The sequence below is a fragment of the Micromys minutus genome, assembly GCF_963924665.1.
Source record: "Micromys minutus genome assembly, chromosome: 19".
Taxonomy (NCBI): Eukaryota; Metazoa; Chordata; class Mammalia; order Rodentia; family Muridae; genus Micromys; species Micromys minutus.
In genome coordinates, this window is record NC_137954.1 from 20,473,420 (window position 1) to 20,489,889 (window position 16,470).

At 40.1% G+C, this 16,470-nt stretch overlaps 1 protein-coding gene across 1 annotated transcript in view; it reads left to right on the forward strand.

The window, feature by feature from the left end:
* Positions 1-419: 419 nt before the first annotated feature.
* SPAG16 (sperm associated antigen 16) overlaps positions 420-16,470 on the forward strand; it is a gene marked incomplete at both ends in the record, with an annotated part of 827,025 nt that continues 810,974 nt past the window's right edge. Inside the window, 3 exons of the mRNA XM_080932901.1 lie at positions 420-719; positions 6,146-6,432; positions 10,364-10,502. Of these exons, the coding sequence (XP_080789027.1) occupies positions 420-719; positions 6,146-6,432; positions 10,364-10,502 (726 nt within the window). The remainder of the gene's footprint in view (positions 720-6,145; positions 6,433-10,363; positions 10,503-16,470) is intronic.

Below are 16,470 nucleotides of genomic sequence, written 5' to 3' on the forward strand. Positions count from 1 at the left end.
GCAGAACTATGTACTGGACTTTGGAAAAACATTTGCTTCCTAAACGTTTGAGTAAATAGCAGAGATAGCAATACAATATATGAAGGTAACCTATATCAAGAACAAGTAATTTAAGGTGACTATGAGTGTGTTGAAGACATTGTATCTTAAGACAGTTATTGGAGAAATACAGCAAGCTCAAAATTCTCATAAAGTTCTGTCTGACCTATAAACATTATGGTTGATGATATAAGGAAGTGTTGAAAATACTCTGACTATTGCTAATATTAGGATGTTTTGAGATATGCTGAGTGATTACAATTCCATAAGTAGCATGCTCGGCAGATGGCTTTTGGGTAGAATTTGTGCTGTTTCCATATAATAGCCACACACACTTCACGTGGCTTTTTGCAAAAAAACAGAAAAGAAAATGGCAAGGAATGAAACAGTTAACTCTCTCGTTCGGGAAGGTTTTCAGAAACCGTCAGAAATCCACCGGGTACAATCAGAACAGAACCTGTGAGCTTCCTTCCTACACTGTGCAGCAAGTGCTTGAAACAACTCCTTTGGCTGTAGCTTTAAGGCTTAGTGGAGCAGTAACTTCCAATCAACAAAGAGTTAAAGTCAGAACACATCAGGAAAGCACTGGGAACGGACAAGGCATCTTGAGCCCATTCCTTAACAACCTTGTAACTGGTCCAGTCTGCACCATCCTATGTGTTCCTGGCCTTGAGCCAAACGTATCGTTTTACTGAGTGGGGGAAAAGTTTCATTCTTCTACCTGACTTTGTGATCTTGTTTTTCCACATTTTCTAACTGAGCTTTCCCCCAAATACTTACAGAGAATGAAAATGAAAGGGAGAGAATGGGAAGGTGGTGTCTGGGAGTTTTTGCTTGGGTGGGTGGCTGGGTTTCTTTCAGAGGACGGTACTCGCAGTCCTGAGTACTACTGAAACATTGTTAAGTCACAGGTGAAAACAGGGGCCCTGTTCGCACTTAGTGAATTCAGGTAATGTGTCCATTGTTCCACACGGCTACGGTCTGGTGACAGGAACCTCAACTAGAACAAGCTTGCCCTGCATTTTCCTTTGCATTTAGATGTCAGCCTTGATAAGGTCATGCCTTGAAAGATCCACACAGCATGCAACACTCAGACAGCCATAAAGCCCTCAGTCATTCCCATAGTCAGAGAAGACTGTAGGAAAAGGGGGAAATCAGTCTGAATCACATCCCCAAACACAGACGTTCTACAGCTACCACAGTTCAGCCTGCACCTTGTAGTCCCTCAAACACCAGGTCCTACCTGCAGACAAAATCAAGGGCGGTTGAGGAAATAGGATCCCTCTTCTCTTGTTCTGTCTTGGAATTTTCCCCTCACTGGCTTTATTGGAAGAGCATCCCAAGGATGCTTTCTTCCTCCTTTGCTCGGTCCTTGTTTCAATTACCAACAACTCCCTAAAGAGTCGAATCCTCACCCTCTATGTTGGTTACTTGTACGTCAACTTGACATGAACAAGAATCATTTGGAAAGAGATTCTAACTAGAGAAAAAGCCATCATGAAACTGGCCTATAGGCAGGTGGGGGGCATTTTTTAATTGGTAATTAAATTGATAATTGGTAAATGGCTCAGCCTAGTATGGATAGTGCCACCCCTGGGAAGGTGGTCAAGGCTTGTATGAAAGAGCAAGCCAGTAAGAAGTGTTCCTCTATGGCCTTTGCCACAGTTCCTGCCTCCAGGCTCCTGCCCTGAGTTCCTGCTCTGATTTCCCGAGGAGAAGGGACTGTAACCACAAGTGGGAGACGGAATAAAATCTTCCCTCCCAAAGTTTCTTTTAGTCGTGGTGTTTTGTCAGTGCAGTAGAAACCCTAACTAAGCACTTCTACTTTCCTGAACCTCCCAAAAGACTTGACTTCTACTGCCAACCTCTCTCCCATGAGCTTCCCATAGAAACCAATTCCCCAGGCTGCCTTCCTCCCAGGCATCCCCTCAAGATCCTCTTCTCCCTTGCTGTTTTCCTTTCCACCTGCTCCCAGAAGACCCTAACCTGACATCATTGCGAGAGAAAATCTCCTAGAGAGTCTGACAAGGTGGAAGAATACCACAAGAGCAAGGGATGAACAACATAGCCCTCTCCCTCTACACTTCTCTCCTTTTTCTCTATACATACATATGTACATAAATACATACATACATACAACATACAAACATATGCGTGTACATATTCATTATATACATATACACATACATGTACACATATGTGTACATATAACCATCTATATACATAGCTTCATGGCACCCTAATTCCTGATATTTGCTCCTACTCTCATCTCACTCTATATGACATATAGAGAGATATATGCTACCACCTTGGCAAACATTTCAAACATTCCCACATTTCTTGGTGAAACGCTTCCATTTGGAACTCTTAAATAAATGCAGAACATATGCATGTTTTGAAAAATGTGAGCAAATAAAGCTTCAAGTACATAGTCACTTAAAACTCCTACCGGGCCCTGGAGATCTGAAATATTTTAAAACAATAACAAGGGAAACCTTCAGCTAAAACTCTTGCTCTACTGACACTTCTTCCAGACTGTCCTTGTCCCTCTCAAGCCTGCCCTGTAGTTCCTGCTTCTCCAACACTTCCGGAAACTTATTTCACTACCACACTGGCTCTAAGAGATGAGAATTTCTAAACAATGTCTCTTACATTGTTTTAACTTTTTGTTTACTTTAAATAACATGATTCTCCAGGGAAAAAGGTAATTAAGAAATTTGCTTAAATCTCTTTAATAATATATTCTAATAAACAAAATATAGCGATAAGGATAATGTATTTTGCCTTTTAGGATATAAACTTACTTAACTTACCGAGTGACTACTTATCTGTAAAAGCATCCCTACTATAATGACTTAAGATGACAGAGTGATTATTATTTAAATATTAAGAAAGTTCATCAAAAACTTTTTATTTCTTCTGTGGTTTGAAAAACACATCGAATGAGAAGACTAATTTTTTTGTGTATTCAAGATTCTTCCTTCTTAAAACAAAAATGAATGCATAGTCTAATTACTTGTAAATACTTCTTCCTGGTAAATTCTTTTTCAGGGACTTGGTTGTGGGGGGTGTTTACTCAAACAGTTCAACAACCTTGAACTATACCTTCTTCCTGTTTTCCATTTTTGATACCCAATATATAAAAAATCCCTTCTCTACCTGAAAATCTCTAAAAGTAAATTATAGCGATTCCATTCTTTTACCTCTCACATTTAGCACTATGAACACATTGAGGCATAGAAATGATTAAAATGTAATGCTTGCACACAAGGATAAAACAGTCTTCAGTCTCCATTAGATAAAATAACCATTACAGTTTTCCACTCAAATTATGTTACTTATCAAGAAAATCTTCCAGCGGTAGAGAGACGGTATGTCATGAAGGTGATAAGGAAGAAAATGATAATTTTTTAGATTAAATTGACCATGTATTGAAGGCTGTGGCGAGAAGAACTCTCCCATTCACCAATAGTCCCATTTGCCTTCAATGACCACACTCAACAACCCTGATTCTGAAATTCTTAGGATTCCCTCACACAGGACAATGAAGACAAGGGTCATCAAAAGGCACCAGGCAAGCCTCAGAAGAAGCCTTGTGACCCTTGTTATGGAGAAGATTAGCACTTAGCGTGTACTTGTGTCTTAACTGGGTAAGATTTATTACTCCTATCAAGAATCCTCAGTCTAAGGTCTCCCACCGTTACAGCTGTGGCAGCAGAGGCCCTCACAAGCCATGGCGCTGCTCTCAGTACTGGCGACTTCACACAGCTGTCTAGCTTTCCATTAGCATCAAAACATTGTTTCTGAATATTTCTTTCCCTGCAAAAAGGGCAGATTTTTCTCAACTGCATGAGAACCTGGGGTGGACCTTACCAGAAAGAGTATTTAAAACTTGGTTTAAATCTGGTTGTCAAAAACATAAATCTATCATCATGTGCTACTTGAGTGTACGTGCGTGCGCGTGCAATAATCTAGATATGAAGAGGCAGAATACAGACAGACAAATTTCTCACTTCTTGAAAGATATCACAAAAGTTCTAGAGGCTTGTTGACAATGTTTTTCAGAGAATGAACATACATTCTGGAATGTGGAGAACACAGTGAATTTCTGAACCAGTATGCCAAAGGACTGAATAACTTGTGGTTTTGGACTGAATAACTTGCGGGTAATTCCTTAATGTTTCCTGAGGCTGTCTCTTCTTCTCCCTATCTGTCTGTCTGTGTCTGTCCATCTGTGTGTCTCTCTGCCTCTGTGTGTGTGTGTGTGTGTGTGTGTGTCTTTCTCTCTCAGAAGGGTTATATTAAAACTATGATTAAATGAAACATAAATAATCAGGAATATGATGACAAATTTGACCCATAACAATGACACCATGATATGTTTTCAGGAGGACAAGCTGAATTGTAGAAATCATACTGAAATTTCAAGTACTCAAAATGGTTTTTACTGGTGACCACAGGATAACACCTGGCAAAGGGATGTGACAGAGACTGTGGCAGGCGATGTGTCTCAAACAGGTCCTAGTGGACCCTCCCACGAGTCTAATTGTCTCTTCTGTACTTCGCTTACAGCATGCAAATGCCATCCTCAATGCCCTGTGGTGATGAACAGCAGGCTATGTGCATGGGAGGACACTGGGATCAGAGTTTCTGAGAAACTCTACTTGTGGCCCACAGTTTCAGAGCGTGGAGCTTCTGAACTCATGTGACCTGAGATCTGATTCCACCGCCGTGGCCTTCGGGCCACAGTGATAGTGTTACTTTACCAAAATAATCCCCACCTCAATAGGAACACGTTCCAAGGGCGCTTGCAGGTGCCAGCTTCTACTCTTCTGGAATAAGATTCCACTAGACTAATGTAGTGGAGGGCTGTTTTTCTTTCTGAGGAGCTCCTTTATTTATACTACTCATCCCGAACGCAGTCCAGGCAAATGCATGCGTGTGTACTACATTTTCTCTTTCTAAGGACGCAGTGGCTGTCTCACTGGAAAATGTCATGATAAGGGCAATAGATCCGAGAAGGACACATGTTAAAAACCCACTAAGAGTCTCAACATGAAATGTGCAATGAGACACATCTCCTCCTTTGAATAATATGCAATCTGTATGCCAGCCTTTTATTTAAAAATTTGAAATCATTTGATATAAAACATGCACTATATATATATATATATTCTGGTAAATTCTTTCACTGTAGTATTCTTTACAGTTTTTAATACTTTGCTTCATTCCATCTGATAACTGTGCATTGTTCAGATGACTGGGGATTTCAAAGGTAATAGCCAATTGTTCTATCGAACAGTTCGGATATGTTATTTTAAGGGACTTTAACAGATGAAACTACAAGCTTTCGGTAAATGAGAACGTCAGCAAACATAAAAACACAGCAGTGGAGGTTTTATAATCAGCACCTGTTTTGATTCACGAAAAGGAAACGTGAGCTGTAACAACCTGCATACGGGCTGTGAACATCTATCTTCCCGTGAGAGGGGCACAGATCACAGTGAACATAATAAATGACAAATGCCTGTACAGGGTTCCATTATGTCCAACACACTACATGTCTGAACACACTCCAGTTTTGAGGACCGGCTTACACACCAAAGACTTATACTGCAGGGCTTGTTCCTCGTAACCGAACAGATGCTCACCACGCTCCGGTGACGTCAGTAATCTCTACTCAAACTTATCAGCTGTACTCTGATGCTAAGGAACACAAAACAGTACTATCGTTGTGGTGTAACAATTTGACAACACCGTTTTCAAAATGAAGCACAAAGGTCATGAAATACATAAAGATTTTTAACTCTTTAGATTCCAAAGATGCATAAAATGCCCCATTTTTCTTTCTTTCTCTTTCTTTTTTCCTAAAGTTAAAATCTGTCTTCATTCTATACAACCGGTGAGGTATTGTGGTGATACTGTAATTGGTTTTGGGTTTTTATCTTGTAGTCATGGTCTCAAGCTGTGACCCAGACTGGCCTCAAATCTGAGAAGCCTTTATTCTGGGGCATCTCAAGGGCTGGGATTGCAAGCTAGATACAGGTGTGCTCCTGTATTCTTTAATAACGCACTAGGATTTGAACCTACGGCCTTGCACACTCAGGGCACATACTGCAGCACGGAGCTGTATCCCGAGCCTTCCAACAAATGCTGTTTAAAGAGCGCCTCTCACGCAGACAGCAACGGCCTGTTGCATGCAAATGTAAAAAGCCGAGACATCCCATGCAATCGGAATCTCGGAGCGCACGTAAGGAAACTGTCAATGAATGGTTTGAGAGAGGAGTGCACATGTCGAGCAGCTGTGACTGTTGGGACACATGGATGTATCCCAGCAGATGCTTCTGCTGGCGGGGAACTGAGAGGTCCACTCCTGCTCCAGCTCCGTGTCCAGTCAGTCACTCCTTCCTCCTTCTTTTCTCTTTTGACTTTGAAAACTACGTACTGAGTTCACAGCTGAACAATTTCAGGTCCATATCTCCACATATTTTGTACACCTTTTTTTTAAAATAATAAATGCTTTCCTTTCTCTCTTGCACAAACATAACTAAGATTATTCTGCCTGGTTATGCTGAGCTCCTTTCTTACTAAGAAATTTATTCGGGATTTTTTTTTCATCCTTGTAAGAGCCTTCTCTTTATGTGCATACAGCGTGATAACCTAACGTTGATTGCTTAATTTGTCTCTCCAGTCCCTTGCTAATGAGCATTGCCTGCAAAAGGTTTCCTGTCTTCCTATAAGTACAAAAACAATAAATAACTTTGTACAACTAACATTTAATGAGTATATATATGTAATGACTAGGCTTGAATATGTTTGCTCCAACTTACATATACATCAATTTAGAGTCCCATCAAAATCCCATGAGAATCTCTGGTGCTGGCATCTTTGTCAAGATACCACATGACAGGGACTTTGCTCATACTGGATGCCAATGGGTGGTCTCTTATCTGGAGTGAAGCTAAGTCACTCTTTACATGTGAAAGGGTCAATTCTGTAGTTCTTTGAATTATGGTTTAATAAGAATTGAACAAATTTCCCTTAGTTATCTTCTTAATTACTGGGAAATGGGACACATTATGGAGATTACTTCTTTATTCATCAAACAAGTTATAATTTTTCAATTCGATTTGCTTCAATTCAGAGTGTATCCTGCAGTTCATTATGAGATACGGATGCCGGCACATTGACCCATCTAATACAGTTTGTCTTCCAATTCTTAAGAATCCTTTCACATAAGCTTTAACACAAAATAAAGTTCTTCCTGACATGTACTTTAATTTTGGGTTTCCGTCCTCTCACATTGTTTTATTGTTTAGGAACTGTCACTCAGCTGGTTATCTGACATGGATGAGTGAGATACTTTGCCATTTGTGAGAAAACTTTTAAAACCACTGCTGTTCAATTTGTCTAGGCCTATTGCCATTCTAACTGTTTTAACAGTTTCTCCCAGAGCAGCATTTAAAGCAAGTGAGACCTTGCACAGCATTGGTCTTGTTTCTGGCACTACTGAGCATATCTGTGTACGTTCCCATAAACCATAGAAGCCTCTGGATAGATTGTTAATATGTTTTACTGTAACAGAAAAGTGTCTCTTTATTCATACTTTACTGAATACAAAGAACTTTGTTCGGTTGTTTTTTGTCTTGTTTTTTATGTTTCTCAGTACAGTTGTGATTTTTTTTCTCCCTTTTAATACAGCAAATATTAGACTTCCCATGAAGGAACCACCATCACATTGCTAACATAGACTTCATCTGTCAATAACGCAATGTTACCTTAGGGAAATCTACACTCTTTTACCATGTTGCAATTGTCATGGATATTTAGACTATGATATTTGAGAATATTAGAATAAGAGAAGCCAACTTGTAAATCAAAAAAATAGAATCTTCTAGAAAGTTCTGGGGACAAGGTTCTGAACCTATTTTGGGATCTGGTATAAATTAGTCGATTGTGCCCTGTTGGTCAGATACAGGGATGAACATTTTGGGTCTTACTCTGTAGGGCAATTTCACCCAAATACAATGTCTGGAGTTTCTGTTTTCTGTTTGTTCTCTATTTAATAGCACATCTGCTCAGCTCAGGATTACTAAATGCCCACTATTTTCAGAAGATTTTTAAGCTGTGAACTACTGTTTAGTGACTTGATTAGATAAACAATAAAAATATTTTTTATTGGAAAGCGGTATATATATATGTGTGTATATATATATATACATGTCTGTGTGTCTAAATATTTCTTCAGAATATTCATGAGAACAGTGTCCTAAAACACTACACCTACTACAAAACTTTCACTCCCCACTCCAACCCTTGTTATTTCACTGAAGTCCTGACTCCTATAGACTATATCGATTTTTGAACTGCTAATCAGTACTAATTTCTTGTTATAGAAATACTGTCCTATTAGCTGCAGACAAAGATCCGAGAGCAAGACAAGCTTAAGTGTATTCACGCTGCTTTACCTCCTTTGTCCACCCTGCCCCTCTGATTATTTAAGGCAGAATTCCTCTATGTATGCCAGAAGACCTCACACTCCTCCTGATCCCCCTGCCTCAGCTTCTAGTGCTGGGGTTACAAAGTTGAGTCATGATGCCTGAACAGCTTAGCCAGATGGCCTTTAACTGAACCCAGTTTTTAATTTGTAGGATGTGAGAATGCTAAGATGTGTGGTGAACACATGAAATTCCATCACAAGGATCAGGAATGGGAGGCCAGCCCAAGCTATATAACAGACTCTGTCTATAAAAAAAATGAAATAAAATGGTAAAATGGGAGTAGATAGGATCAAGGTACATGGAATACATAAATAAAATTGTCAAAGAACAAATGCATTTATATGTATGCAGACAGACAGACAGACAGAAGACAGACAGACAAGGCAATGCTAACAGTTACTTCATAGATCTTTTAGGAAAGCAATACAGACAACAAGTGCTTTAAAATATGCTAGATTAGGTTGAGTTTCTTTTTTAAAAAATTATCTGTTTCTACAGTTGGGAAACCAACATCCCTCAAATATAAATTCTGAAAAAAACAAATCATTTTTAAAAAAATAGAAATTGTTTATAATCTAATAAAAATAATTTCCAGCATGCCAAAATCATCCAAATGTCTGTTTTAAAACTAGGCCTGGACGATGCCTTCCTTCTGAGGAATCAATATTTGCTGAATTAAATAAACAGCAAATCTTCCTCTCTCCTCCTTTGCACACAAGTGCAGGTGGCTCATCTTACAGCTGACATGAAAACCACCAGCCTAACTAAGAAATGACAACAGCTCATCTTAGACACTGCAGTGAAACACACTTTAACTATGGCTGCGTGGTAACTCGTCCACAGGAGGGACCAGTGCTCTCTGGCATAGTACAAACAGCTTTAGACTCCAGATTTCAAATCTGTTAACTTTGTCTGCTGGGCTTCTGGGAGATGCTGTCCTGGAACCTCGGGGTTCTCTGTTTTCTCCGAATCCCTTTAGTGTGGTAGTGGGGGAGAATGCGATTAAGGTCAGCGTGAGGGACTCAGTATCCAGTTCCTGGAATCCATGAACTCAATATCTGTCACCTGAACTGCCGACCTTGAGTTGGTCCACAATTCTCATAGGATGTAGAAGTCAGCTTTACTTCTCCAAATTTACAAGCTTACGCAATACCTAAAAAAACCCAAGGGAAGATGAGAGACAAACACAGGGTAGGTAGTGAATGAATGTGCAGGACTTAGTAATGGAGGTCCACCACAGTAATAGACAATGAGTTGGGTTCTGCTTATTTGCTTGAATGTGTGTGTATGTGTGTTGTTGTTGTTGTTGCTGTTGTTGTTGTTGTTTGTTCCTGTGTCTGCCCAGACTATCATACCCAAGCATGCTCCTTGTACAGCTTTGGCAAGTAGATCTCCAGATCTGTGGGGGAATGGTGGTGGCAGATTCACAATCTTTATGCTATTTAAGGATATAGAGACCTCACATCCAACCTGGAGAAAAGGGGAAGCCTTTAACTTCCTATATCCCAGCACTAACTACAGTGAAACTTAGGACAAGAATAAGTTTCATTAGACATAGTTTTACTGCGATGCCCCTTTGCTGGCATTTACCTATTAAATATGTATCAGACAGTGTTGATATGTAAACTGCCTTTGCCAAGCAGGCTTACTGCCTTAATCCCAGGTGTAGTCTTGGAAAGAATCTATAAGACGCCACAGGCCTGTTTCTGTTCATATTAAACCATGTTCAAAGTGCATTTACTTTGGAAATGAGAAGTCTGGCTTTGTTTCGTTTTGTTTATCATGTCTACTGATATTGGGCAAATTTATTTCCCTTTTTGTAGGAGAGTTTGGGTGAAAGGGGGCGGGGCTTGTTCGCTTTATTGTGTACCTAAACCTGACAGGGATTATATTCGTGAAGTTGGCATGCATTGGGCAAGGAGAGGCAAAGTCCACACGTTTGACAGAAATAAAGGCAAACAGGTATTTTTATACTTATCACAAGGACACGGAGTACCAGCTAAGGTGGCACAGCCCCTGGCTCACTTCAACCAGAATGGCACCTCTTCCTGACACACCTGGAGTACCACACAGGCCGAGGACACCTGGTGGAACTCTCTGCCCTTGGGTGTCCTTGGGAATTTCCCCAACACCCAACTCCAAATATCAGAAGCTAAATACCAGCTGAGTGAAACTCTATAGTGTGTTTTCATCACTCCAGTCTCCAAAGGACGGTTTCTAGGAAAAGTCCTTCCTTTCCCAGAGTCATTTAACCTTCCTCTACAGTAATTCTCACTCCTAAGGCTGTGACCCACAGGTTGAGAACCACTCTGTATCTGACAGAAAGTCAGAAGAGGAGAGAACACTGGCAAGTTTTAGACATTAGGGGATTGTTTTTTATTTTTTTACTTATTTATAACAGATACTCCAATAGCATTTCATCTGATATTATCTGAAATGTTATGCTGATAACATAGTTTGAATGAAATAATGCATTAAGGAAAACTTGCCTCTCCCTGGGCCCCTGCTCGGCGCTCACTCCTTTCTGCTACTCATTCGTTGTTGGGTAAAGTTGAGAAATGTTAAGAGTGATCATATCCATTAATCTGTCTGATCATATTCATTAGGCACTGGATGAATCAAATGCCTTCCCCAAAGTAAAGTGTGAAAAAGAATATAAAACTCAGGTTGTCAGATAAAAACATTTGCCTTAAGTCACATTAAAAAAACAAAAAAAAACAAAAAAACTGCCAAGGCCTTTGGTAACATCTGATCCAATACAACTGGTCAACCCAAGGACCCATTAAGAAACAAAAGCATAAACCCATCAGAGAGAGCTCCAAAATCAATGCAAATGCATAGCAAGCCTTAAAAGTTGCAAGAGAGCAGTTTCACATCTGACTCAATGAGGGAAAATTCACAGCTGATTTGGGGGCATCGCAACTGTGGAACAGCTGGATAATCACACACAGTAACTCATCTCTCATGGTGTTCTATAGGTCTTAACCTAATTTCACTCAAATGCCCTCCAGTAAAATCACCAAAGTTTTAACCAATGAGTTGGTGTAAGAAATTAAATTTATATATTTTGGTGACCATTGTCCGGATTTGAAATTGGAAGTAGAGAATCTGTGTTGAGCAGAAAAGAAAAGAAAACACAGAGGCTGAACTCATACACAGTGTTATCGGCTTGAAACGATGAGAGAATTAAACCTCAAGGTGGACATTTCCCTTTGTTTTCTGCCGCCCTGGGAAAATACCTACATTTGTACTGAGGTCTCTCCAAAGGAGAGCTCTAATCAGTCCAGGCTCTTGGCATAATGGCAGCTTCCCTGGCTGAGCAGGCAGCCTGCCCATCAACATCAGATCCACGTATCTCCTGAATTCTAATCAGAGACTGGCGTTCACACCCTGAAACTGATCCATCACTCTAATCTTCTGTCTTAAAAATAAGTTAAGGGAAAAGGCAAAGGCACCATATGACTCAAGCCATGCGGATTTCAGCATGGCCGTCCCATTTCCCAGGTAGTGACTATTGCTCTGAGGCTATTTGTCAGCACAACTCAAAAGTCCTTTTAAAAATATAACCAACAAATGTCAGCGATCAAGAAAGCCAAAGTATTTTCATGGCAACACAAAGACAAAATGTCTTATACAAAACAAAGTAAAATTCTCGAACATATAAGTGATTGACCGGATCTCGCTGAACACGAAGGAACACTGGACCAGTTACTGTCTTTCTAGTTCATAAAAACAGCACGTACAAAACAACATCACATTATCAATGTACTGAATATTGAACTCTCCCTTAGGGGCAGTGGCACAAGAATTACCTGCCACTATGTTGATTATCACAGAACAAAACTAACAACAACAAACCTGTAGCTGCTCAAAACTATATTATATACATTCTTAGCAGCAAAATAAGGCTTGGAATGTCTAATGTTGAGAAAATTTAATTATATCGTGAATGATGCCTATTAACTACCCCTTGCATAGCTGTGTTTACATGGGAATAAGATAATAACCTAAGCAGAAAATCTAGGAGCAGTTGAAGAAATGATATGCAAAGTGATTAGGACTTGCCTGATAGAGTAAATACTTTATGAGGCTTTCTACTCATATCACTTTGTAAGTCTCTCTCTGTAGCTCAGGCTATCCTCAAACTCACTATGTGACTCAGCCTGGCACTGAACTTGAAGCTATCCTTTTGCTTCAGCCTTCCTAGTGATATTTGTTGCTTGCAAAAAAAAAAAAAAAAAAAAAAATTGTTATCCCCTTAAATAACATAGCTTTATTTCACTTATTAGTCGGTGAGATGGATGGTTCAGTGAGTAAAAAGTTCATGACCAGAGTTGCATCTGCAGAGCCCATCTAAGAAGTCTGATGGAATGGCATGTATGCACTTTCAATCCCAGCAGTCCTAGAGTGAGGTGGGGGGGGGGGCAGGGCAGAAGAGAAGCATCAAAGCATCAGTGTGGTCCTTATGACACAGATAGACTGAAGTATTGTAGCACATCAGAAACAAGAGAGATCCTCCCTCAACAAGACAGAAGGGGAGAACTGACTCTAGATAGTTGCCTCTGACCTCCACATGCACACATGCGAACAGCAGCATACACATCACACACACACACACACACACACACACACACACACACACACACACAAAATAATAAAAATTAAAAATATAACTCATTTATAAGATCACAATTTTCACCCAATAATCATTCTAAGAAAATAAGCCTACATTATAAACCCTTCATAGAGCTCATATATGCAGCCATTTTTGCTCAATTCCTTTAAGGTAAAAATCCCAAGAAGAAAATGGTCCAAAATTAAAAGGATGAATGGAGAGTGAATAGTCGTTAACACTTTAAGCATCTTGGTAATCTGTGCTTTACTATGAAATAAATTAATTTCATGGAAAGGCTAAGCCCCAGTAAACAAGTAAATAAGCAATTACTACAGCACCGCATCTACAACCCAGTGAGACCTCAGAGCTGCTCTATGCTCCCCACAGTTAGCCAACAACTACCTGACATTTACTGCAATATCTAGTGTGTGACACAACTGTGTATCACAACCTCTGCTACCAGCTTTAGTGCCTAATGTCAATCAAGCCTCTCAACAGTCCCAAGAGAAGCTTGTCATGTTCTGTAGAACACCTTGTCAAGATCACAGAGTTGGCAAGTACCTGTATGTGAACATGACAGAAAATGATCGTTTCTGGCCGCTCTCTCCTGAGAACCTACTGAGGACTAAGTGTCGGGTGCAGCAGAATTTAAAACTGCTACTGTGGGTTAGCTTTGACTTAGCACCAAGACTATATGTAGAAAGTATGGCCCTGGTGTGTCAATGACAAAAGAACCAGGAAGAGTTGGGCCGGGTGGGAAAAATAATGTCATGGGGGTCTTGGGAGGTGTGTCTTTCAGAAGCTCTTGAGAGAGTTATCATGAAACAAAGCTTAGCTCACCTGAGAGAATTTTTAAAGAGAAAGACTGACCCCTCCCTAGTCTCTGGCTTCTTATCTCACCATGTGATCTCTTCCTCCAACTTTTCCTGCTCACACACCCACCTACCATGATACTATCCACCATGAGGTGTCACCAGATATGAGATGATAATAAGCCATTTGCCTGAACCTCTAAAACTGTTTGATAAACAAACACCTTTCCTCTCTTTGTTACCCAGCCTCAAGTATTTTATTATAGCTTTGGAAAACACACTAGTACGTAGGTACAGAAGTGAAGGCTTCTGCTTCCCCAGGGTCTCCAGTAGTTCTCACCCACCTATCATTATATTTACTCTTATCATGGACTTTGTCGTAATTTAATTTATATTATTTAAGAAATTATACAATTAGTGGATACGGTGACATTTTGGTACCCATGTATGTTGTGTATAAGCATAGCTGTCCCCTCAAAAGTATAGTTGCTGTTATGGAGAAAAACATTAAAGTTCTATTACTCTAGCTTATAAGAACATGCAGTGCACTGCTGTATTTTATAGTCACCCTACTCGCCCACAGCAGCATCACAGAGCATCTTGTGTCCACTGTCTCTTACTCAGTTCATTGTCCTTTCTCCTCATTGCCTCACTTACTATCTTTGGGGTGTCACTCTGAGCCCGTTGATTATTGGTAACTGACTAAACCATCCTCTGACCAGAATTACCTTTTCTCCTTTTAAGGATAAGGTTTCAATAAGCCCTAGCAGACTTAGAACTCATTACGTAGAACAGACGGTCCTCAAGTTCACAAACATCGACCTAACTCTACTCAGAAGTATGCTAAAATTGAAAATGTCTATCACCACCCCCAGACCTGACCAGAATTCTAGTTACCTTCATTCTGTCCCCATTTCTGACTGTAAATGAAGAAAAATACAATTCTCAAATTCCTAAGAAAATGGTGCCAATTTGTCTAATCTTGCTATAATCTTGTCGATCAGATAATTATCACATGGTTTAAGCCAGTTTATTGATTATTTAGGGAAATATAACCACTTACTTCTAGAATACTTTAAACGACAAATCATCCTTCATTCTCTCCATTTTTAAATTCATGAGAGAAACTAGGCTTTTAGTCTCTCCATTTAATACACAGTTCTTCTAAGTCCATGATATGCTACTAAAGCAGAATCTTTGAGTCTGGGAAACAGCAAAAGAGGTGTGGTTCTTGTAGTTTGGAGGCTAGGACACAACACAAAAGCATAGGGAGAGAGCTACACCCAGGTCAGCATGCTGGAAGACAGCACATGCTCATAAGGTGGAGGACATCTTGAGAGCTCAGCTCTTAGTTGTCTTGGGGGGTTACTAAGCCCCTCATGGGGTCCCACCCTTATGAACTCAGGTAACACAACTTCTCATGGAGAAGGCTTTACCCACAAGCACCATCGCCTGAATTTAGGGATTAAGGTTCTAACACAAAAATATTTAGGAGATGCCACAGCAGTCTGCAACTCTCTTAGAGGGATGCACTTGTCACCGTAGTCAGGGCAGAAGGGGAACATACGTGACTACAGTGGAAGAGCAGCTTCTAAATAAACTAAGAGGCAATCTGTACTGTGTGAAGGAGCGACTACATTGCTCTCTCTTCCATCACCCAGTCCTTTCCACCTATGTGGAACAGACACACTGTTTGCCTGCAAAGAGCTCTGGTATACCCTTTCATAACATTCTGTTTTTATAACTGTGGCCGGTTGGTTTTAAGGATATTTAAAAGCTGAGGACTTGTGGAGGCTTATAAAAATAGCGCACATTCCCCTCTATGAAAGAGTCGTAACCACTGACAATTACTTAACAAGCATGCATCTTTAACATCTTTAATACAGAGGACTGAGCACAGCTTGTCATTGGCTGAGGTGGCCTCCTAACAGTGTCAACTACATATTTGTGTAATATTCAGTTCTATTTATGCAGAATTTCAAGAAGTCTGTTCTGCATCAATATAAAGCTGTAATCAAAGGGTCTTCATATTCAAACCAAAAGTAAAAAGCACTAGCAAAACAAGCGAAGAAAAGTAACTGTTAATTTGATTATTAGTTCAAAATGATTGTTTCAGTCCTCTCCTATTTGACTTGTATAACCTGAACTCTGATCTGGTACTGCCTTTGTTCTGGAAGAAATTAATCTTTCATGCATTGTTCATTACTATAAAATCTCCTTCAAGCCTGCCAGCATAATGTGTTACCTGAAATTACTTGAGATTTACTACTGTGGTTTGAGCAGAAAGTGCTAGAGTTATCTCTACACACACACACACACGCGCACACACACACACACACATACGCACATGCACACGCACACACACACACACACACACACACACACCATAACGCAACAGTGGTCCATTAAGCTATGCCACTCCCTAAAATCCTCATCCTGGATTAACTGCCTCACATTGCCAAAGACACGATGGAAAAATGAGACAAGAGTGCCTAGTCCTTCC